At 48.8% G+C, this 22,505-nt stretch overlaps 1 protein-coding gene across 2 annotated transcripts; it reads left to right on the top strand.

The window, feature by feature from the left end:
- The first annotated feature begins 808 nt into the window (after positions 1-808).
- On the top strand, positions 809-18,472 carry NPHS1 (NPHS1 adhesion molecule, nephrin). 2 transcript variants are annotated; one of them, XM_079759555.1, is made up of 29 exons: positions 809-1,252; positions 1,362-1,577; positions 1,654-1,776; positions 1,984-2,112; positions 2,640-2,721; positions 3,090-3,193; positions 3,374-3,501; positions 3,590-3,761; positions 3,951-4,108; positions 4,310-4,454; positions 4,563-4,687; positions 5,902-6,088; positions 6,226-6,355; positions 6,533-6,705; positions 7,130-7,270; positions 7,351-7,491; positions 8,022-8,143; positions 9,006-9,177; positions 9,274-9,430; positions 9,506-9,657; positions 11,273-11,384; positions 11,468-11,649; positions 13,377-13,433; positions 15,090-15,209; positions 15,347-15,371; positions 15,479-15,554; positions 15,703-15,796; positions 15,901-16,007; positions 18,148-18,472. In XM_079759555.1, the coding sequence occupies exons 1-29, from the start codon at positions 895-897 to the stop codon at positions 18,277-18,279; spliced, it is 4,020 nt and encodes a 1,339-aa protein (XP_079615681.1). In that variant the 5' UTR covers positions 809-894; the 3' UTR covers positions 18,280-18,472. The 2 variants fall into 2 exon arrangements, with proteins under 2 accessions (XP_079615681.1, XP_079615680.1); XM_079759554.1 differs by having other exon boundaries at positions 15,892-16,007.
- The last annotated feature ends 4,033 nt before the right edge of the window (positions 18,473-22,505 follow it).

The following is a 22,505-nucleotide window of genomic DNA, read 5'->3' as shown; positions in this document are numbered from 1 at the left end:
GATAGATGGAGGGAGAGAGACAGACACAGAAGAGACAGGGAAAGACAGAGGGAAGTCACGTGAACTAGAAAGAACTCACAAGGCCCTTGCCATAGGGTTCCTAGCTGGGCCAGTGCTATACCCACAGTTGGGGCTGGTGATCTTAGACACTACCCTTCACTCCCACCCACTCTGGCTGCTTTGTCCCCTGCACACTTGCACCTTAGACACTCATATACACTCATACACTCTGCACATGCTTTCACAGATCACAATTCATTCTCACCTTCCCCACACTCACAGGAATGCTCACTCACAATGAACTTCACCTGCACGTGCAGAGAAGGGGAAAGATATCTGCACTCTCCCAGTCTCTCATACACACTCTTGCACACTCCCCAGCAGACATCCCTAATGTCCCTGAGGGGGTAATGTTTACTCAGGGAAGGAAGGGACTTTCCAAGGTCATGTACCAGGGCAGGGAAGAGCCAGGTCCAGCTCTCTGCTCTCCATGCTGAGCTGGGAACGCCTGGGTTTGACTTGCACTCCCTCATGGGGTCATGGGGGGACTGGGGAGGCACCAAGGACTATGCCTGGCATGTGCTGACAGGGGATTTCATGCTCCAACTGGGCTGGGAGGAGCCTGCTGGACAGAGGTCTGGAGCTGGAGACTTGAGAGGGTGTCTCAGGAAGGTAGCAAGGCAAGGACAAGATCAGGCTGGGTCCCAGAATAAGGCTCAGCTCTGCGACTGACCTCATCGGCCTCATTGCTCTCCTTGGCTCATAGGGCCTGCTGGACTCTGACAGCGGGTCTTCCCTAGGGGGCTGGGAGTGGTGAAAGGAAAGCAGGGATTGGGGTGGCAGGAGAGAAGAAAGACAGAGACTTATGGGGAAGGAGAGAGAAGCTCAGAGAGAATGAGTGTGCACCTTAGGGAGAGAGAAATAGAGAGAAAGACAGGAAAAGGTAGAGTGGAAGGTACTCAGGGCAGGGAGAGAGATAGAAAGACAGAAGGGAAAAGAGAGGGAGAGAGTAAGAGGAGAGATGGACTCATGGGAAGAAAGAAAAACAGAGAAAGAGAAGGAGACAGATGGCAAAAGAGAGACAAAGAGAAAAGCAAGAGACAGAGACATAGGGAGAGGGACCCAGAGAAAGCCAGGGGCAGACACAGGAGGCAGGCAGTGGGCACTGCAGGAGCCGCAGGCAGAGGGCATGGAACGGCCCTGAGGATCCCCATCCGGGCTCCCTTGCTCCTCGTGGGAATGCTGACCACAGGTAAGTGGGATCCTGGCCTTGTGATCTAGTGTTAAGAGGCCCTCATTTCCCACTCACATTCTCCAGACAGACCCTCTGCCCTCTCCTGCTGACTTTGCTGTGTCCCCAGGCCTGGCCCAGTTGCAGATCCCTGCCTCAGCCTCCAGAGGCTTCTGGGCTCTGCCTGACAACACGACGGTGGTGGAGGGGGCTGCCGCTGAGCTTCGATGTGGGGTCAGTGCCCCTGGCAGTGTCGTGCAATGGGCCAAAGATGGGCTGCTCCTAGGTCCCGACCCGAGGATCCCTGGCTTCCCACGCTACCGCCTGGAAGGCAACCCTACTAGAGGTAAGGGATCAGAGCCTGAGACCCTGAGCCGTCAGCAGAGGCTGACGGTGGCCCTGACCTTGGGTCCTACCTGCAGGTGAATTCCACCTGCATATTGAAGCATGTGACCTCAGTGACGATGCAGAGTATGAGTGCCAGGTCGGCCGCTCCGAGACAGGGCCTGAGCTCGTGTCTCCCAGAGTGATCCTCTCCATTCTGGGTATGGGTGAGAGATACCCCCTCCCCCCAAAACCCATGAGTCTGGACTTCTTAGTCCTCTCCTACCCCAGGTCCCAGGAGTACAAGCCCCCAGCCTCTCCTTCCTCAGATCCAGGTTTCAGAACCGATTTCCTGAGCAATGAGACTCAGCCCAAACCCTCACATCCTCCTCGGTGGTGGCGGCTTACCCCAGACCCTTTCTCACCAGTGCCCCCCAAGACGCTTCAGCTGACCCCTGAGGCAGGGAGCACAGTCACGTGGGTAGCTGGGCAGGAGTACGTGGTCAGCTGTGTATCTGGGGATGCAAAGCCAGCACCTGACATCACCTTCCTTCAAAGTGAGTGTGGATGAACTGCTAGGGGTAGTGTGAGGCCCTGGAGTTGGTGTGCCTTCCCCATGCCCTCTTAGGGGCCCCCGAAAATATGACATTTCTGAGATGGGGACACTGGCTTGAGGAGATGCTGAGGCCAGCATGGAATCTGGTGGATGGGAGGAGACACCCAGGGAAAAGCACCAAGGCGATCACAGGGCTGCTGGTCTGGGACTCAGGGAAGGGGCTGAGGCTCCAGATAGAGATATGGTGTCATCGTTGGTGCAAAAATGAGACGCTGAGTAATGGATGTGGGTGATACACCCAACAAGGATGAGATGGGAGGGAGGGAAGGGAAGAGGCCCAGGACCCAGCCCTGAGGACTCTGGGATTCAGGAAGTCCTGAATGTGTGGAGGGAACGGAGCTAGTGCTTTTCCTCCAGAACCAAGAGAGAGAGGGGGCAGTATGTCCACCCTATGGCTTCCAGGCCAGGACCCCCAGGACCCACCTTGGGGAGAACCTGGCACCCCTTCAGCCCTCTCATTACCCCAAGGTGGACAAATAATTTCCGACATCACTACTGACGTGAATGAGGGATCCCAGGAGAAACTCTTCATCACAGAGGCCACAGCCAGGTATGGGAGTTGGGATGTCCTACCCTTAGCCTGGCTCCCAAATTTCTCCATGAAAATCCCATGCCCCAGGGATTCAAGCATGGAAACCGGGGTCAGGTATGAATATCTGGGACCCAATTCTTCACTCTGACCCTCCAAAACTTCTTCATGGGAATCTCAGTTCCAGAGTATCAAGGACAAAGATTTTGGCCATGTTTGGGCCTCTGGGACCCCAATTCTCATTCCTGATCCCCCAAATCTCTTCCATGGAACTCCAGATCCTAGAAGAAATCAGCATGGAGACTTAGACCAGGTGTGGGGACCTCTTTACCCTAATTCCCCAGATTTAAGATAATGACTGAATTAGAACTCCAACCCCCTCCCCCCAGGGTGACACCCCAGAGCTCGGATAATGGGCAGTTACTGGTCTGTGAGGGGTCCAGCCCAGCTTTGGATATCCCTATCAAGGTTTCATTCACCATGAATGTTCTGTGTAAGTGGGGAACGGCGTGGACTATGGCCCGGGGACAGGGAGTAGGAATGGGAGGTACTGGGGGCATACCGGGATTATGAATGGTTCTGGCTCTCAAAGAGAAACACGAGGGTTCAGACTGGGGAGCTTGGAAAGAGTGGATGGGCTGCCCAGGCCCACCAAGTGACTGCTGCTCTCCAGTCCCCCCGGGACCCCCTGTGATTGAGTGGCCAGGCCTGGAGGAGGGGCATGTGCGGGCAGGGCAGAGCTTGGAGCTGCTGTGCATGGCCCGAGGAGGGAATCCACCAGCTACACTGCAGTGGCTGAAGGTGAGGGCAGAAGCAGGCATGAGGGTGGGGAGCAGGGCAGGTACCAGGAGCTGGCCCTGAGCTGATCCAGGTCTGTTCCTGTCTCCAGAATGGCCAGCCCATGTCCACAGCGTGGGGCACAGAGCATACTCAGGCAGTGGCCCGAAGCCTGCTAGTCATGGTCATACGGCCAGAAGATCATGGGGTGAGGCTCAGCTGTGAGGCCCACAACAGCGTATCTGAAGAGATCCAGGAACGTGGGGTCACGCTGCAGGTTACCTGTGAGTCCTGGTGCCAGGGGCCCATCTGTCAGTCCATGCGCCAGAGAACCATTGGTTTGCGTCTCCAAAGCACGCCTGTCTAATGCCAAAGACCTTGTCATCTGTCCCCAGTTCCCTGTCTTTCTGGGCTGGTCTGTGAGGCATCCAGCCCTGCTTAGCGTCTCTCTCCTCTGTCCATCATCCCTGCAGTTCCTCCCAGTGCTGTTACTATCCTGGGATCTGCATCCCAGTCTGAGAACAAGAATGTGACCCTCTCCTGCATCACTAAGTCCAGTCGCCCACGGGTCCTGCTGCGGTGGTGGCTGGGCTGGCGGCAGTTGCTGCCCACAGAGGAGACGGTCATGGATGTGAGGCAGGGGCACGGCTCCTGGGTCTGAGGGAGGAGGGAGTTGAGGGCATATCTCTTGGATCTGGGAGAGAATGCCTTGGGGAGCATGGACGGGGGCCTGGACCTCCTGGGTTACTGCTGGGGTATAGAGTGGACTCAGGCCTCTGGCCCATGGATGAGGTGTGCTCTAGTCCCTAGTGCTGAAGCTCTTCCCTGCCAGGGCCTTCATGGTGGCCACATCTCCATGTCCAACCTGACGTTCCTGGTGCGGCGGGAGGACAATGGTCTGACCCTCACCTGTGAGGCCTTCAGTGAGGCCTTCGCGAAGGAGACCTTCAAAAAGTCGCTCACTCTGAACGTGAGATGTGAGCCCCCATCCTCGCCCCAGGGGGCGGGCAGGGCACTGCCTCCTGACTCAGAGACCCTACTCTTGGGGCTCAGCCCAAAGAGCAAAGCCACTCTTTCGGTCTCAGATCCTGCCCAGAAGCTGTGGATCGAGGGGCCCCCGCAGGGGCGGCCCCTCCGGGCTGGAACCCGGGTGAAGCTGGTGTGTTTGGCCATTGGAGGCAACCCAGACCCCTCCCTCACCTGGTTCAAGGTCAGTGCCAAGCAAGGGCTGGGGTGGCCAGGAATGTGGGGGAAAGGATGAGGCCCTGTCTCTTCCATTTTGGGAAATCTTGGGGGGAAAACTGAGTTTCTTGAAAAATACTGGAGATTTCGAGTTTTGGCAGGGAATTGGAAAAGACACAGACAAATGCCATAATAATTAAATTGAATCCAAGGGAAATCCTGGGAATTTTGGGAAATCAGTGAGAATCTTATCTCAAATGAAGGAATTTTTGGATCAGGATTGGGAATTCTACAGAAAAGGCAATTCATTTATTAAAGGAAAATCTGGTGAAACCTCAGAATTCAGATGAAATGCCAGAAATGTTAGGGAAAGACTAAGAATCCCAGGAACAAAGACAATGATGGGTAAAGACTAGAAATTTGGGGAAAGGTAAGTCATTCCACAGAGCATTGAAAGTCCATAAATGAATATTAAATCGAATTCTTAGGATTTGGGGGTGAGTGAATAAAATTCTGGTAAAATTAAAAGGAAGTCTGACAGAATTCTGGGGTGATCTTGGGAATTTAGGGAGCTAGTGAAAATTCTAGGGGAAAAACTAGGGATTCTAGGGATGAAATGTAACTTCATTTAATGGGATGGAATTCGGGGAAATGCCAAGACTTTGGATTCGCACAAAGGATTCTAGTAAAAGATGAGGATAATAAGAGAATATCGGGAAAGGATTCAGAAACCTGTGGAAAGACAATTGAATTAAGGGAATGATCCCAAGAAATTTGGGGGAAAGTGGGAATGCTAAGAAAAAGAACCAAAGATAGGAAAAAAATGAAGGCATTCTGGGAAAGGCTGGGGAATTCCAAGGGAGTTTCCTAGTATTTGGTGTTTCGTAAACGTAGCTGGAGTGGGTTTTGAGGGCTGGGCCTGCGGGTTGGCAGGGGCACCAACCATCGCTGGCCCCCCCGGAAAGCAGAGGAGGCGGGACATGGGTGAGGCGGCGGGAACCGCGGAGGGATCCGATAGCAAAACAGCGGGGCTTGGGGCGCCCAGGTTCGTCAGGAGAGATTCCGGCTTGGGGGTGATCAGTTGCAGTCTCTTCCTCGGCCCTAGCAAGGTGCCCGCGGAAGGGGGCGCCTTTTCCTCATCACGCAGGCTCTCTCTGGGCTAGTGGCTGCCACCCCAATGGGGGCGTCCCGGGGCGGGAATGGCAGGACCACGCGGTCCTCTAGTCAGTCTCCGCCCCGCAGGACGCACGCACGGTGACCGAACCGCGGCTGCCCCAGGAGCCGCGGCGGGTGCAGCTGGGGAACCTGGAGAAGTCCGGGAGCACCTTCTCCCGGGAGCTGGTGCTCGTCACGGGTCCATCGGACAACCAGGCCAAGTTCACGTGCAAAGCGGGCCAGCTCAGCGCGTCCACGCAGCTGGTGGTGCAGTGTAAGGGCCCCGCCGGCTGGATTGACGGGGAGGGCTTGGCCAGAGGGTAACTGAGCCAGAGCCGGTCTGGGGGAGGGGTGCGGGGCTGGGCCCCCCTCTTCCCCCCTGAATCCCCCTCCTCGGACCCGTTCTCGAAGTTCCCCCAACCAACTTGACGATCCTGGCCAACGCGTCGGCGCTGCGCCCCGGGGACGCCTTAAACTTGACGTGCGTCAGCATTAGCAGCAACCCTCCGGTCAACCTGTCCTGGGACAAGGAAGGGGAGAAGTGAGAGTGCGAGCGGCCCGCCCCGCCCTTGCTCTGGCCGAGTCCCTGTACCTTCGGAGTCCCGCTCCTTCCTGCCCTGCCTGCCGTCCTGCCCAGTCCGCCATCCCACCTCGGCCTGTGCTCCCACCACCCCCCGCGCCAGCCTGACATGACCCCCGCCCCCCGCCCTGTCCACAGGCTGGAAGGCGTAATCTCACCGCTCCGGAGCGCCCCATTCAAAGGCTCTGCCGCGGCCAGGAGCATCCTTCTGAGAATGTCATCTGGTGACCACGGCCACCGTGTGACCTGCCGCGCCCACAGCGTTCAGCTCCGGGAAACCGTGAGCGCCTTCTACCGACTCAACGTGCTGTGTACGCGTGCTGGCCTGCAGGCCTGGACCGCCTCCCTCCCCTCCTGACCCCTTCTCACTCGGGCCTTCACCTCGGTCCTGTCCTTGACCTCCATCCTAAACCTTAACACTTTCCTGACCTTTGTCCTGATCACAGCCAGGCATCGCCTCCTATCCTGCCCAAACCCCCTCTTGCCTTGGTCCTCATAACTCCTGGCAGTGAGTCCCATTCCGAACACTCCCTCCATCCTTAAACCTGACTCTGCCCTCTACCCCTTTCCTCAACTGGATCCTAACCACTAACCTCCCAGCTTAATCCTGTACTTGCCCAACTGACTCTAGACGCAAACCCGATTTTAAACCTGCCCACCTGCACCTGACCTCAGATTTGCCCCAGTCCCAAACCTTCACCACAATCTTGACTCCCAATGGTCCCCGCTCCGCAGACCCTCCCGAGTTCTTGGGGGAGCAGGTGCTCGTGGTAACTGCAGTGGAGCAGGGCCAAGCACTGCTGCCTGTGTTAGTGTCTGCCAACCCGGCGCCGGAGGCCTTCAACTGGACCTTCCGTGGTTACCGCCTCAGCCCAGGTGCAGGAATGGGCATGGAAAGGGGTGCAGGTCTTCAGAAAGGGAGCCCCTGGCAAACCCCTCACCCTGACCTCTCCCAGCTGGTGGGCCCCGGCACCGCATCCTGGCTGGTGGAGCTCTGCAGCTGTGGAATGTGACCCGCGCTGACGATGGCTTCTATCAGCTGCACTGCCAGAACTCGGAAGGCACCGCTGAAGCTCTAGTGCGGCTGGATGTACACTGTGAGCCCCTTCATCACCCTCGGAAACAGGCAGCTCTGGGAGCCCCGCCCATCATGGAAATGACATCCACCCAGGAGCCTCGCTCACTGTGGAGTCTCCTTGTTGTGGAAGCTCTGCCCACCCAGGGATATTCGCCCATCCTGGAAACCTCTCACTCTGGAAGCCCCAGCCTTCATGGAACCATGCCCACCTTGGCTACACTGCCCACTAAGAGAGAGCCTACACGATTTCTATCCAGACAGGGGATCCACCTACATGGATCTACCTGTTAAGCCCACTGTGGAAGCCCCACCTCCATGCAATTCTGGAAGTCCACCCGACCTACCCTCATCACCATAGAGGCACAGTACAGGATCAGGACAACCTCACTAACCCTGGGAACTATTCCAAGGGTTCCATATAAAGGGCAGACCGTATCAGACCCATAACTTCCAGGGACACCTCTAAGATACCTCTCACCTGGGACCCTCTTCCACCATGGCCTGTCTGGGTCCAAGTGCTTTCCCCCAAGTTCCTGCCTCCTTTTCCAGATGCTCCCACCATCCGAGTTCTCCAGGACCCCACTGAGGTGAATATTGGGGGTTCTGCAGATATCGTCTGCACCGCTGATGCCAATCCCATCCTTCCAGAGATGTTCAGCTGGGAAAGACTGGTGAGGATCCAATCTTTGGTAAATGGAGGTGGGACTGGGAAATGTGGTTTCTTAACTGTCAGCTCCTTGGGAAGAAGGATCACATCTATATGGCCCTGAATAACTGTATACATGTCAGGGCATTCTCCAAGAACTAACTGTTGAATGGCAGATGCATGATGGATAACTGGATAGATAACCAGGTGGGCAGGTGGATGGATATGTAGTTTGATAGGTAAATGGGTCGATGAGTAGGTGGATGGAACAACAGATAAACAAATGGACAAGAGAATGAATGGATAAAAGGGTAAATGGACGGCTAGATAATCGAATGAGAGAAATGAGTAGATGAATGGATTAGATTACAAAGTAGATGAATGGATAGATACTCCATCAGTATAAAGATGTCTGTGGAAGGATGATAAATAAATGGATGAAGAGTTGGAAAGATGGATGTATTGATAAACAGATGAATATACTTAGGAATGTGTGCATGTATGAGTGAATAGATAGGACAGAAGGTGGAGAGATGAAAGGGCAAATAGATGGATAGATATAAGGAAAACAAATGGTTAGATGAATGAATGGGTAAATGGATGAATGGATGGAAGGAAAGGTGGATGGACTGGTAGACAAGTGGATGAATAAGTGCATGGTTAAATAGATGGATAGGTGGATAAATGTCTCCATGAATGAATGGTTGGATAAATGGGTAGGTGGATAGATGGATGGATGGATGGATGATAGGGGGTATTTGTTTCTTTGCTATCTCTATAAAGAATGATTGTGGCTAGGAGAATGAGGCTACAGAAGGGACCCAGTTTTGGGGATAATGGAACTGGGGCAAGATTGGAGGCCATCTCCCTGAGTCTTGGGCATCCAGGGAGAAGAGGAGGAAGACCAGAGCCTAGATGACATGGAGAAGATATCAAAGGGATCCACAGGGCATCTTCGTATTCACAATGCCAAGCTGGCTCAGGCAGGTGCTTACCAGTGCATCGTGGACAATGGTGTGGCACCTCCAGCCCGAGGGCTGGTCCGACTTATTGTCAGATGTAAGTAACACCCATAACTGACTTCAAGGGCTGCCACTAAACCTACAGCTCTCATGTCCTTCCAAATACTTCATGCTGACCTCCAACCTTTCCTAGTTTCCCCCCAGGTAGAACACCCCACACCTCTAACTAAGGTGGCTGCAGCTGGAGATAGCACCAGTTCCGCCACCCTCCACTGTCGTGCCAGAGGTGTCCCCAACATTGTTTTCACTTGGACTAAAGATGGGGTCCCTCTGGATCTCCAGGATCCCAGGTGAGCCCAGGCCCAGCCAGATAACACTCCAGCCCCAGTCATGCTCCCTGAGTTCCTGTCATACCTCCTCTCCAGGTACACAGAACACACATACCACCAAGGTGGAATCCATAGCAGTCTCTTGACGATTGCCAACGTTTCTGCAGCCCAGGATTATGCTCTCTTCACATGCACAGCCACCAACCCCCTTGGCTCAGACCACACCAACATTCAACTCGTCAGCATCAGTACGCTGGGAGAGGACTGTGAGGGTGTTGGGAAGGTGCTTCCCGGGTCAAGCCCCAAGTCTCTAATTGGTCCCATATTGGCAGTGTTTCTGAAACCAGTGTCTTAGTAAGAATGGAGTTTTTGCATGACGTGAAAATTCTAATAGAGACTGGATCTGCAGGGAACCCACAACAACAACAAAAAAAAACAAAAAAAAAAAAAAAAGAAAGAAAGAAAGAAAGAAAGAAAGAAAGAAAGAAAGAAAGAAAGAAAGGAAAAAGAAGGAGGGGTCTTATTGGCTCAAGTAACTTAAAAGTAGATTTTCAGGTCTCACTGAATCTAGGTTTAGCTATCATCAAGAACTCTCCGTCTATCAGGTCTGGTTTTCTCTGTTGGCTTTATTATAAGGCTTCTCATAGTGGGCTGTTAGATTTCCCAGGGAAACAGAATTTTTTTCTTCTCTTGATAGTATATGAAAAACAACAAGAACAAGAAAGAGAATAGTGGTATGAAAATACTAGGATTAAGGTTTATAGGTTCTACTGAGCTCCCAGCCATAAACCAATCATGTGGTCCGGGAAAGGTGACACTCTTGTTGTCCAGGCCCTGCCACATGTCCATCCTGTAAGTGGAGTCACTTCTATCAGAAGCATATGGCCCGAGAATGTGGGCAAATGTTTCTCCAAAGGATACTCAGGGTTCTGTAACCAGAAGAAATAAGGCGAATGGATGTGAGAGAAGCCCACAAAAAGCCCACTGCAAGAAACGTATATATTATACAGTTGATCCAGTCATTCAGGGACATGTACAGAATGGGTCAGAAATACAAGTCACCCAATGAGCACGTTCTCAGCCAGGTAGAACAAAGCCACAGGCTTCCTTCCTGTTTAAGCTCTCAGAGGTAAATAAGTGCCCTTTTTGAAGTCTATTTGGTGCCACAGATGTTTGTGCTCTTTATTAGTGGCTTTGCTATTGAAAATGGCTTCCAAGCATAGTGCTAACGTGTTACCTGCTGTTCGTAAGTGCAAGAAGGCTGTGGTGTGCCATATGGAGAAAATACTTCTGTTGGAAAAGCTTCGTTCAGGCATGGGTAGAGCTGTTGGCTGTGAGTTTAATGTTAATAAATCAACAAAATATATTAAATAAGGTGTCTTTCAACAGAAAAACACAAACAAGATCATGTAGTTGTTGTTTAATAAAAATGTTTGACTAGAGTTTTGTAGGAACCTAACCCTGCATTTCTCCTGGAAACAATCGTACGGTATTTGTTAATTCAGTGTCCACAATAACTTTATAGAACATAACCACCACAAATAATGAGAATTGACTATACATTTAAAATCATTCTTAGGAAGCCCTAGCTGGTTTAGCTCAGTGGATAGAACATTGGCTTGTGGACTGAAGGGTCCCAGGTTTGATTCCCATCAAGGGCACATGCCTGGGGTTTCGTGCTCGATCCCCAGTAGGGGGCGTGCAGGAGGCAGCCAATCAATGATTCTCTCTCATCATTGATGTTTCTATCTCTCTCTCCCTCTCCTGAAATCAATAATAAAAAATTCTTAGGAAGAATCTGGAAGGAATCTTCCAGAATTCTTTTGTATCCTCTGACTACTTTCCTCATCCTTTTCCTTAAAGGCCGCCCTGATCCTCCATCTGGATTAAAGGTTGTGAATGTGACCCCATACTCGGTGGGACTGGAATGGAAGCCTGGCTTTGATGGGGGCTTGCCACAGAGGTTCCAAATCAGGTTGGTTCCTGTTAAGACAGGAAGGGGTGGCAGCCAACAGAGCTGGGGCACCCCCTTGAATAGCAGACCTCTCTCTCTTGCAGGTATGAGGCTCTGGAGACCCCAGGGTTCCTCTACATGGATGTCCTACCACCCCAGGCCACCACCTTCACACTGACTGGGCTGCAGCCTTCTACACGATACAAGATCTGGCTGCTGGCCAGTAATGCGCTGGGAGACAGCGGAATAGCTGACAAAGGAGCCCAGATCTCTATCACCACCTCAGGTCAGAAGGGACAGTTTTGGACAGAGTTCTTCAGAGGACTTAAAGGGTGGCATAGTGAAGTCAGTGCTGTTATTACCCTTTTACAGATGAAGAAACTGAGGCTCAGAGAGATTAACCTGAGCATGTTGACAGCAACCTTAGCATATTGTCAAAGGTCACACAGCTGGAAGGAGGTAGAGATGAAATTAAAACTCAGGCAGATGATCTCCAGAGACTAGATTTTAGTAACTGAATGATACTGTCTGAATGTAACTAATGACACCGGAAAATTAGAAAAGAGTTTGAATTGAATGAAAATGAAAATTGTGGGGTGCAGCTAAAGCAGTGCTTTGCAGGAAATTTATAGCATTAAGTGTTCATATTAGATTTTAAAAAGATGGTCTCAAATTGATACTGTAAGAAACTAGAAAAAGAAGAGCAGATTAAACACAAAGTAAACAAAAGGAAAGAAATAATAAAGGTAAGGACAGAAATTTGTGAACTCAAAAACAGAACAATAGAAAAATCAATGAAACCAAAAGCTGCTTCTTTAAAAAGATCAATAACATTTATAAAGTTGATCAAGGCAAAAGAGAGAAGACATGAGTTAACCAATATCAGGAGTGAAAAAGAGGACATTACATTAAGGGGATAATAAGGAAGTATTAGTTGAGATCAAATTTAGGCCAATAAATTCAGCAACTTTGATGAAATAGACAAGTTCTTTGAATATGACTAATGAGAACATTTTTTGCCTCTGACAGGCCAATCAGTAGTGTAATGGCTAGTCACAGTCTTATTCTGACAAGCCTGGGTTCAAGTTCCAGCTCTGCTGAGTCCTAGTTGGGAGACCGTAAGCAAGTTACTTTACCTCTTTGGGCCTCAGTTAAACCTCTTTGAGCCACAGTTTCTCAAAATAAGGTGTGCCTTAGTTCTGAAAGCAAGGTTTATCGCACACAGTTGTGAGAAGTAAATAAATAAATATATCTGAAGTGTTTAGAACAGGGCCTTGCACAAGGTAAGTGCTTGCCCCATGAAAGCACCCTCTTTCTGTCTTCCCTTTTCTGACAGAGCAGCCTTTTACCCATAGAGGTATGGACCCTTTCCCATCTCTAAAGTATTTCCTTCTCTCTCTCCTGCCTCCAACCCCATTCCGGTCTTCCCTTTAAGAACTAAAGCATGCCGAAACCGGTTTGGCTCAGTGGATAGAGCGTCGGCCTGCGGACTGAAAGGTCCCAGGTTCAATTCCGGTCAAGGGCATGTACCTTGGTTGCAGGCACATCCCCATTAGGGGATGTGCAGGAGGCAGCTTATCGATGTTTCTAACTCTCTATCCCTCTCTCTTCCTCTCTGTAAAAAATCAATAAAATATATTTAAAAAAAAAAAGAACTAAAGCATAAAGTATGGCACTCAACTCCCTTGATCTAGAATTTATACCTCTATTAAGGGATCCTGAGAGCCAGCATGTTTTTTAGCTAACCTGAAAAACTGACAATTCATGTTAAAAGAACCTTGCACGCCACAAAACACTAAGCAACAATTATTATTATAGGCATTAGAATAGTTATTAATAGTATTATCATCCTTATCAGCAATTTCCAGTTCTTCTTGAAATATTCCTAAGAAGCCATGAATCAGTTCCCATGAGTATCAAAATGGGATGGAAAGCTTAATAGGAAACTGAGATATTTAAGGCTTATCCCAGATTTTTTTATGTTAATTCACAATCTTTTTATCCACCCCCTAGCTCTAGACCAGCCTTCTGGAGAACCTGACTACCAGCTGCCCACAGAGCAGCCTGCAGGTAAGTCCTCAATCCCCTGCAAATCCCTCTCTCCCTTGAAAATAGAACTTTCTGGTCTCTAACTCTGTCTCCTCTGCCTTACGGACACAGTCCCTTAACGCTATTCCCGAGGCCCAAAACCATTTCCTTAGTTCTTACTCTTGCCTGAAAGAATTACCTGATTTTATTCCCCATGTAGAACCTGTATCAGCTGGCTTTCGCTGCATAACAAACCACCCTAAACATGGGCACTTAGAGCAACAAACATTCTCATGATTCTATGAGTGGCTGAGCAGTTCTAGTCTGGGCTCCAGTCAGTTGGCAGCGCAGCTGGGACTGTTTGGTCCAGGATGGCCTCCTCTTCACATATCTGACAATATGGCTCTTTGTTGGGACAATGGAGATAACTGAGCCACATATCTCTCCTTGGTTTGTTCACACGGGGGTGGTCACAGGCGTCTCAAGAGCAGCAAGAGAGGCCAAGCTCTGATTTACAGGCACCTTTCAAGTTTCTGAGTCTGTCACATTTCCTATTGTCTCAGTGGCTGATGCAAGTGACATGGCTCAACTCCAAATCAGTGTGGAAGGGGACTACTCAGGAGTATGGATACAGGGGGGGAATTATGACCATTTTGCAAACAATCCCCTTCAAAACCTGAGGAAAAGGTTGCAAATGACAGAAATTTGGCTGTTCTCAGTAATAAAAGGAACTACTTGGCTCATGAAATTAAAAATTCCAAGTATGGCTGGATTCAGGTCCTTAAATTTTTCACCAAGAATCTATTTATCACCCTCTCTCAACTTTATCTTCATCTTAAGATGACTTCCTTCTCAGGTTCTTTCATCACAGGTACAAAGAAGTCTCTCACTCCTCCAGCTTTCATTTCACTTCTTAGAGGTCTGCAGAGGAGTGTCCTAAATGTTCGAGCAAAAATCTACCTTGGGTCAAATGCTGGTCTCTGAACTGATCACTATGAAAAGAGGGATGAGTACTGTTTTTGGCCAGGCTGGGCCATGTGTCCTCTACGAGTCCCACAGAACCATACCAAATGAGAGCGGGGGAGTGGCTATGTTCTCAAAGGAAAATGAGAGCTGTTAGCAGAAGATGGGGAATGAATCCTGAACAAATGTCTACTTAGAAGGACTTATTCTTGTCCTCAGAGATATAGCATAGGAGTCTGATATTGTCTAGGATGTAAGTTCGTGCAAAGAGGAAGTCATTTGGGATAGAGTTGGAAGGGTGAATGAAAATTGAGAAGAAAGGACATTTAATGATAGACAATTGACTATTTCAAGTTTTTATGGAAATAGCATAATTGGTTTGTGTGGCTGGAGGGTCTAATACCAGGGTTTATGGTTGGTGGACAAGGCTGGAGATGTTATAAGAGGCCAGATTACAGAAGGTCTTGAATCCCCAGCTAAGGAGCTAAAGTTCCTGTCTGAGTTCCTACATGGGGCTCAGGCAAAAGAAGGACCCTCTGCTAGTGGTTTGACTTGAGAAAGGAGCCACCTGCCCTGGGGAGGCAAGGAGTGGACATGGAAACCCCAGTCCTTCTGCTTCCCTGACCTATGAAGAGGGGCTTTGCCTGGTCAGGGATGGCTTTTCTCAGAGAACTCTGCTCTGAACTTAGAGTCAGTTGTTTTGAATTCGCTAAGGGGGGTCCCTTCTGCTCTCAGAATCCTCAGAGCTGCCCCTGATGCCTGTGCTGTTTGCTGTTGGGGGTCTTCTGCTGCTTTCTAATGCCTCCTGTGTTGGAGGATTTCTCTGGCAGCGGAGACTGAGGCGTCTTGCTGAGGGTGAGGAGACCCTTTCCCTGCTGGGATTGAGGCCCAAGGGTGATGGGGAGCCCGGGAGCTATATTGAAGGTCTTCCAGGGCCAGGTGGGCTTGGGGGAGGGGTGTCTCTAACCCCCCTTTTTTTTTACTTCCCTCAGGCATCTCAGAAAAGACAGAAGCAGAGTAAGTGGGAATATTCTTCTATAAAAAGGCTCTGAGGGAGGAGGTTTGGGAGTGATGGGTGTCCGAGGGTCAACACCCAACTGCCCTCCATACCTCTAACCTGGAAGGTCGGAGGAGGGCCCAATCAGGAATGAATATGAAGAGAGCCAGTGGACTACAGACCTGGACAATCAAAGCTCCACAGTGAGTGGGGGTGCTCCTGACAGCCCCAGTGACAGGGCACTGGCAGTGACTAAAATCCCATTAGCTTCAGGTTATTGACCTTTCCAGGGAGTCAAAGGATGAAAAAACTATCTTGGTTTTTTTTTTGGGGGGGTGGGGGTGTTGACAGGTTAGCACAACAGACGTAGAGCCATATTATCACTCCATGAAGGATTTCAACCCTCAGCTGCCACCAACACTGGAGGAGGTATCTTATCCCAGAGGTGAGTTATGACCACATCAGAACTCCCCCACTCATAGATACCCCTGACATCTGGACTGGGTACATGATCATCCCTTCTTTCTACTCCAACTCCAGGTTTCACAGGTCTTGAGGAGGAGAATATGGCTTTTCCAGGGCACCTATACGATGAGGTAGAAAGACTGTATGCCCCTTCTGGGGCCTGGGGACCCCTCTACGATAAAGTACATATGGTGAGATTTGTAGCTGCAGAAGTCTTTCCTGGCTAATGCCCCAAACCCACATTCTACTCCTTAGGGTAAGCTAGCTGCTATAACAAACAGGCCTGGCAATAATCCGATGCCCTAAACAAGACAGTCTGTTTTTTTTCTTACACAGTAGTCAGAAATGAGTGGCCCTACTGCACATGGTTATTACAGAATCCAAGCTCTTTCCATTATGGTCCTCTGCCGTCCCCTAGCACATCATCCAAGTTTGCATTGGTGGGCCAGTTCAGTGGGGGCTTCAACCAGTGGAAGAGGAAAAGAGTGTGATGGAGGATCAACTATGCCTTATGGTCCAGGCCCAGAAATTATACATTCTACTCATTCCCCTGGCAAGAACATGGTCACATGGCCAAATCTAACTACAAAGGAGGCTGAGAAACATAGTCTAGCTTGGCAGTTTTATGTCTTACTACAGTTATATTACTGTGGAAGGAAAAAGGTATGCATTTTGTTGGATAGTTAGCCATCACCACTATACTGGTTAATCAGAGAGATGCAGAGGGAAAAAATTGGACTCATTCAATCAAAATATCAAGGCATAGAATTGTCTTCAGACCCACACAGCTGGACCAAGAATTTCCTCCTTAAAGATGTCCCCAGTAAATCCAGGTTTGAATCCTATTAGACCGGAAACCTTCAAGGAAAAAGAATGCCTCTTTCCATTAGCTCCAAAGCCCCAATGCTGACACTTATTGGTCTAGCTTGGGTCACATACTCATCACTGAACTACTGAGGCAGGGGAGGAAATATACTAATTAGACAGGTCTGGATCAGTGCATGGCATTAGGGAGTAGGAGCCAGCCCCACTCAATGGACTGGATTGAGAGTGAGAGAGTGGCAGAGAGAAGAGAAGTGAGCATGGTAGCAGAACAGGCAAAAGCAACAGACAGGCACTTTATCATCAACTAACCCCCACTAACTGCCTCACAGTAAGGGAGGTGGGGCAGAACACCTGACTTTTGGTGTAGCCTTGGCGAATCCCGGAACCTCTGGGCCAAAGATTTCCCTCTGTAACATTGTCCCAGATCGGGCGCTGTTCTCCCTACCAGGGTGGACAAAACGAGTATAAAGTGCTGTCCATGGTGCTGAACCACTTTTTCGGATAATAGGTATTTTGGGCTTTGCAGGACATTCTGTCCTCAAAACTATGAAACTCTGCCATTGTCGTGTGAAAGCATCCATAGGCAATACATAGACAAATGAGTGTGGCTAAGTTCCAATAAAACTTTTTTTTGACACTGAATTTGAATTTCATATGTCACAAATATTATTCTTCCTTTGATACTTTCCCAGCCATCAAAAAAAAGTAAAACTGTTCTTAGCTTTTGAACAGTACAAAAACAGGCAGCAGGCCATACTGTGGCCCCTGGCAAATCTGCTGTAAAGTTTTCTGAGCTGAAACAATCGTTTCTCCCAAACTTAGAGAGCAGTCCCCCGTAAGGACTGCTCTATGCAGTCTTTTTCCTTTTCCATTTTGTGAGGAAATGTTTTGGCAATTCCTAGGACTAACAGAATCACAACTCACATTTCACAATTCCCTTAGCCAATATCATGGGCTTTTAAAAAGTTTCATAATCTTACATTAAAATTCTTTTTCTGACTGGAAATCATGACATATCTTGGTCTTGCTTAAAAATAATCTAGTTAGGTCCACCGGTGTGGCTCAGTGGCTGAGCATAGACCCAGGAGGTTCAATTCCCGGTCAGGGCACATGCCCAGGTTGTGGACTCCATCCCCAGTGTGGAGCATGAAGGAGGCAGCCAATCAGTGATCCTCTCTCATCATTGATGTTTCTATCTCTCTCTTCCTCTCTGAAATCAATAAAAAAATATTAAAAAATAATCCAGTTAGTGGGGGTAGAGGATGAGAATATAGAGATATAGATAAATCAAGATTGACCAAGGGTTGATATTATCAAAGCTAGGTGATGGTATGTGGGAGTTCATTATAATCACTCTCATCTTTTTACATGCTGGAATTTCCCCCCATAATTAGAAGGTGAAACGTTTTTTTCTCTAGGAAGTTGAGTATGAGTGTATCCTCCAGAGCTGCAATGATGATCCATAGGGCATCTCTCTATGGTTCTAACTCCGCCTTTGTTTGTCAGGACCCCTGTGACCTCCACTGGTCTGAGGACAAATATGAGGATCCAAGAGGAATCTATGATCAGGTGGCAGGAGACTTGAATCCTATGGAACCTGATTCTCTACACTTTGAGCTGGGGGGACATCTGGTGTGACAGGCTTCTCAACACTGTTTTCCTACACTTGTAGGACATAACATTTCCATGGTACTTTTCATTCCAGCCTGGGCTGAACTTGTGAGTTCCATAAGACACAAAGGGACTGGACTTTTTCAGAAGAAGACATGGAGGGCTGTGTGTAAGTGACAAAAATGATTCAAACTGGTGTCAAAGTATAAACAAGGCTCATCCTGGGGTTACTTTTAGAAATGAAACTTCTCTGAAGGGACACAGTGAATTGTAAAAAACATCTCAATAATGAAAAGTTGTTCTGAGGGGTTTTATGCCTTTTTAAAAGACATTAAAAACTAAGCTCATTATGGTTTAACTGCATCTGAAATAGGTAATAATAAGTGGAATGTATGAACTTATATTCTTGTGTCCTACTTGTTTTATTATTTTTCAGTAGCTCTAGCCGGTTTTGCTCAGTGGATAGAACGTCAGCCTGCGGACCAAAGGCATGTACCTTGGTTGCAGGCTCCTCCCTAGTTGGGTCCTGGTTGGGGCTCATGCAGGAGGCAATGTGTTTCTCTCAAATCGATGTTTCTCTCTGTCTTTTCCTCTCTCTTTCCCTCTCCTTAAAAATCAATGGAAAAATACCCTCAGGTGAGGATTAACAAAACAAACAAACAAAAAAGCATAATGTATAAACACCACATACATGTAAACATAAATAGACTCTACAGAAAATAAAATAGACTATCAAAACAAGCTAGAAATAAACGAATGCATACTGCATAATTTCACTTACAGAAATTCTAAAATAGGCAAAGTTAACCTATGATGAGAAGATTGGTGGTGGTCTGGGGCCATGCAAAGGGAAGTGACTGTCAAGGGGCATGGGGGGATTTTTTTGGGGGGTGATGGAAACGTTCTATATCATGATTGTAATGCAGGTTACATGGGTGTATAGATTTATCAAAGATCATTAAACTGTACTGTTAAAGTGGGTGCATTTTGTGGTACCTAAATTATACCTTAATAAAGGTGACTCTAAAAACAGGTCCCATAATAAAGCACAGCGAGATAATTCTTATTCTTTACATTGAATAGCAGGAAAACATATCAGAAATCTATTTCCATGGAGAACAGAGTATAGTTAGGTATAATCTTTCTTTAGGTCTCCACTCCTACTTTACTTTTAAAAATATATTTTATTGATTCCAGAGAGGAAGGGAGAGGGAGAGAGAGAGATAGAAACATCAATGATGAGAGAGCATCCTTGATTGGCCGCCTCCTGCAAGCCCCACACTGGGGATTGAGCCCACAACCCAGGTATGTGTCCCGACCAGGAATCAAACCGTGACCTCATAGGTTGATGCTCAACCACTGAGCCATGCCAGCCAGGCCTGTATGTTGCTTTTTAATTTTGTTGCTTGTTTTTTGCTATGAAGAAGCCTTAAAATTTGATATAGATTGAGGTTATTTTTACTTTCATTGCTTTTAGTGTCATCCAAAAAATCATTGCTGAGACCAGTGTTGAGGGCTTCTTCCCTAAATTTATTTCCAGGAATTATGGTATCAGGTCTTATTTTTATGTCTTTGATCAATCCTGAATTACTGAAGGCTATCTAGTACCAGAGCTAAGTTGGGCAAGACTCCTCCCATGCCCCTTGGCCTGTGGTGCTAGACACTTCAAATTACACAAAGGCAATTTTGTCCATGGATGGATATTTAATTCACTAGAGGCCCGGTGCATGAAATTCATGCACAAGGGGAGGGGTGTCTCTCAGCCCAATCTGCACCCTCTCCAATCTGGTACCCCTTAGGGGATGTCCAACTGCCTGTTTAGGCCCGATCCATTGGATTGGGCCTAAACAGGCAGTCGGACATCCCTTTCACAACCTAGGACTGCTGGTTTCCAACTACTCGCCTGCCTGCCTTCCTGATTGCCCCTAACCACTCTGCCTGCCAGCCTGATCACCCCCTAACCACTCCCCTGCCAGCCCGATCGACACCTAACTGCCCTCCCCTGACACCCCGATCACCCCCAAATGCCCTCCCTTGCATATTCTCTCTTTATTAGATAGGGTTTTTTCTTTAGCATATTGGACAATCCTAACTGGTTTGGCTCAGTGGATGGAGCATTGGCCTGCAGAATCAAGGGTTCCAGGTTCGATTCTGGTCAAGGGCATGTACCTTGGTTGCAGGCACATACCCAGTGGGGAGTGTGCAGGAGGCAGCTAATCGATGTTTGTCTCTCATAGATGTTTCTAGCTCTCCCTTTCCCTTCCTCTCTGTAAAAAAATCAATAAAATATATATTATAAAAAAAGAAACATTTAAGATTCCTCTATATCTGCCTGGCTGGTGTGACTCAATGGTTGAGACCCCAGGCTGCCACCGCTGGAAGGGGTTTGGGCCCTGGCCAGGCTGAGACCCCAGCCCAGAATGCCATCTCAGCCCAGCCAGGCTGAGACCCCTGCCCAGGCTGCCATCTCAGCCTGGCTGGGGATAGCCCGGTGGGGGTGCGCAGCTCCAGCCCAGGCTGCCTTTGCTGACCTGAAGATTGCGCATTGGGGGTGCACTGCCCTGCCAGCCTGAGACCCCCGGCCTCCGAGCCCGTGGCCGCTTTGCCCTGGGTTGCGCGCCGGGGCTCGGAGCTAAAAGGACTGGGCGCCGCCATCTTGTGGCCATGGGCGCTGCCATTTTGTCATGGAGTGATGGTTAATTTGCATATTACTCTTTTATTAGATAGGATTGTTTAAAAAGTGGGGTAAAAAGCAGGACATCTTATGCAGTCATGATGATATCACCTAAAATTTTAGTTATTTAGTTTGAAGTATTTTCTCATTTTCATATGTCTTTGTTATCCTACAAGGTACTTAAACATGTGTTTCTGGGTCATTAAACATATGAGGAATTTCCTAGTTTTCTTTTACTTATTGACTTGAGGCCCAATGCATGAAATTCATGCAAGGGGCTCGGCCCCCACCGCGGCGGCCACCTCTGCCTCAGCCCCAGCTGCTGCAGCTTCGTCTGGAAGATCGTCCAGTCTAATTAGCCTATTATGCTTTTATTATTATAGATTGCTTGATTAATTATATTGTGGTTCATTGAAATTTCCTGAAATTTGTTTTATGGTCATATATAATGATTTTTTTAAATGTTCTGTGTGTGCTTAAAAATAATATATATTCTTCAGTTGTTGGCTATTATTCTTTATATGTTTATAGGTTAAGCATTTAATTTTTATCTGTTCTGTTATGAAAAATATTGAGTTAATGTTTAGTGGAACTGGAGTTGCTATATTTTCTTTAATGCTGCCAATTTTTGCTTTATTTTGTCTCCATATTATTGGCTACAAAATAAATTTAGAATTGATATATCTACATAAAAGAGAAACATGCAAATTAACATCACTCCACTACACCCACAAGCCATGCCCACTAGCCAATCAGGAGCGAGTATGCAAATTAACCCAACCAAGATGGCTGCCAGCCACTGAGCAAGCAGGAGGCTTGGGTTTCCCTGGCAATGGAGGAAGAAGCCAAGCTTTCTGCCCACTCTGGTGGGCCCAGGCCTCTGCTCAAGGCTAAAAAGTTTCAATTATAGAAGATAAATAAATCCCAGATCCCAGGGTTTTCGCTTGGGTCGCCAGGGGGCATGGCTGGCCTGCAAACCACTGCAGGCCGCCCCACACCCCAAGGGAACCTCCACCCTGATCCAGGACACCCTCAGGGCAAACCAGCCGGCCCCCACCCGTGCACCAGACCTCTATCCTATCTAATAAAAGAGTTATATGCAAATTGACCATCACCCCAACATACAAGATGGCTGCCCCTATGTGGTCAAAGATCCTGCCCCCATGTGGACACAAGATAGCTGCCACAAGATGGCCAGCAGGGGAGGGCAGTTGAGAGGAACCAGGCCTGCAAGGGAAGGCATTTGTGGGTGATCAGGCCAGAGGGGAGGGCAGTTGGGAGGGACCAGGCCTTCAAGGGAGGGCAGTTGGGGTGATCAAGCCTGTGGGGGAGGGCAGTTAGGGGTGACCAGGCTGGCAGAGGAAGGAAGTTGGAGGCAACCGGGCCTACAGGGAAGGGCAGTTGGGATGGACCAGGCCTGCAGGGGAGGGCAGATAGGGGTGACCAGGCCTGCAGAGGAGAGCAGTTAAGGGTGACCAGGCCTGCATGGGAGGACAGTTAGGCGTCAATAGGGCTGGCAGGGGAGTGGTTAGGGGGTGATCAGGCTGGCAGGCAGAAGCGGTTAGGGGCAATCAGGAAG

This window comes from Cnephaeus nilssonii (genome assembly GCF_951640355.1).
Source record: "Cnephaeus nilssonii genome assembly, chromosome: 20".
NCBI classification, from domain to species: Eukaryota; Metazoa; Chordata; class Mammalia; order Chiroptera; family Vespertilionidae; genus Cnephaeus; species Cnephaeus nilssonii.
Note: the sequence above shows the minus strand (reverse complement) of the source record. Positions and strands in the feature narration are given on the sequence as shown.

Excerpts from the sequence above, each read along its gene's own strand:
- NPHS1 (XM_079759554.1), top strand. The coding sequence starts at position 895 with ATGAGTGTGCACCTTAGGGAGAGAGAAATAGAGAGAAAGACAGGAAAA. Across the intron at positions 1,253-1,361 it reads CGTGGGAATGCTGACCACAG|GCCTGGCCCAGTTGCAGATC; the intron begins GTAAGTGGGATC and ends CTGTGTCCCCAG. Across the intron at positions 9,178-9,273 it reads GGTCCGACTTATTGTCAGAT|TTTCCCCCCAGGTAGAACAC; the intron begins GTAAGTAACACC and ends AACCTTTCCTAG.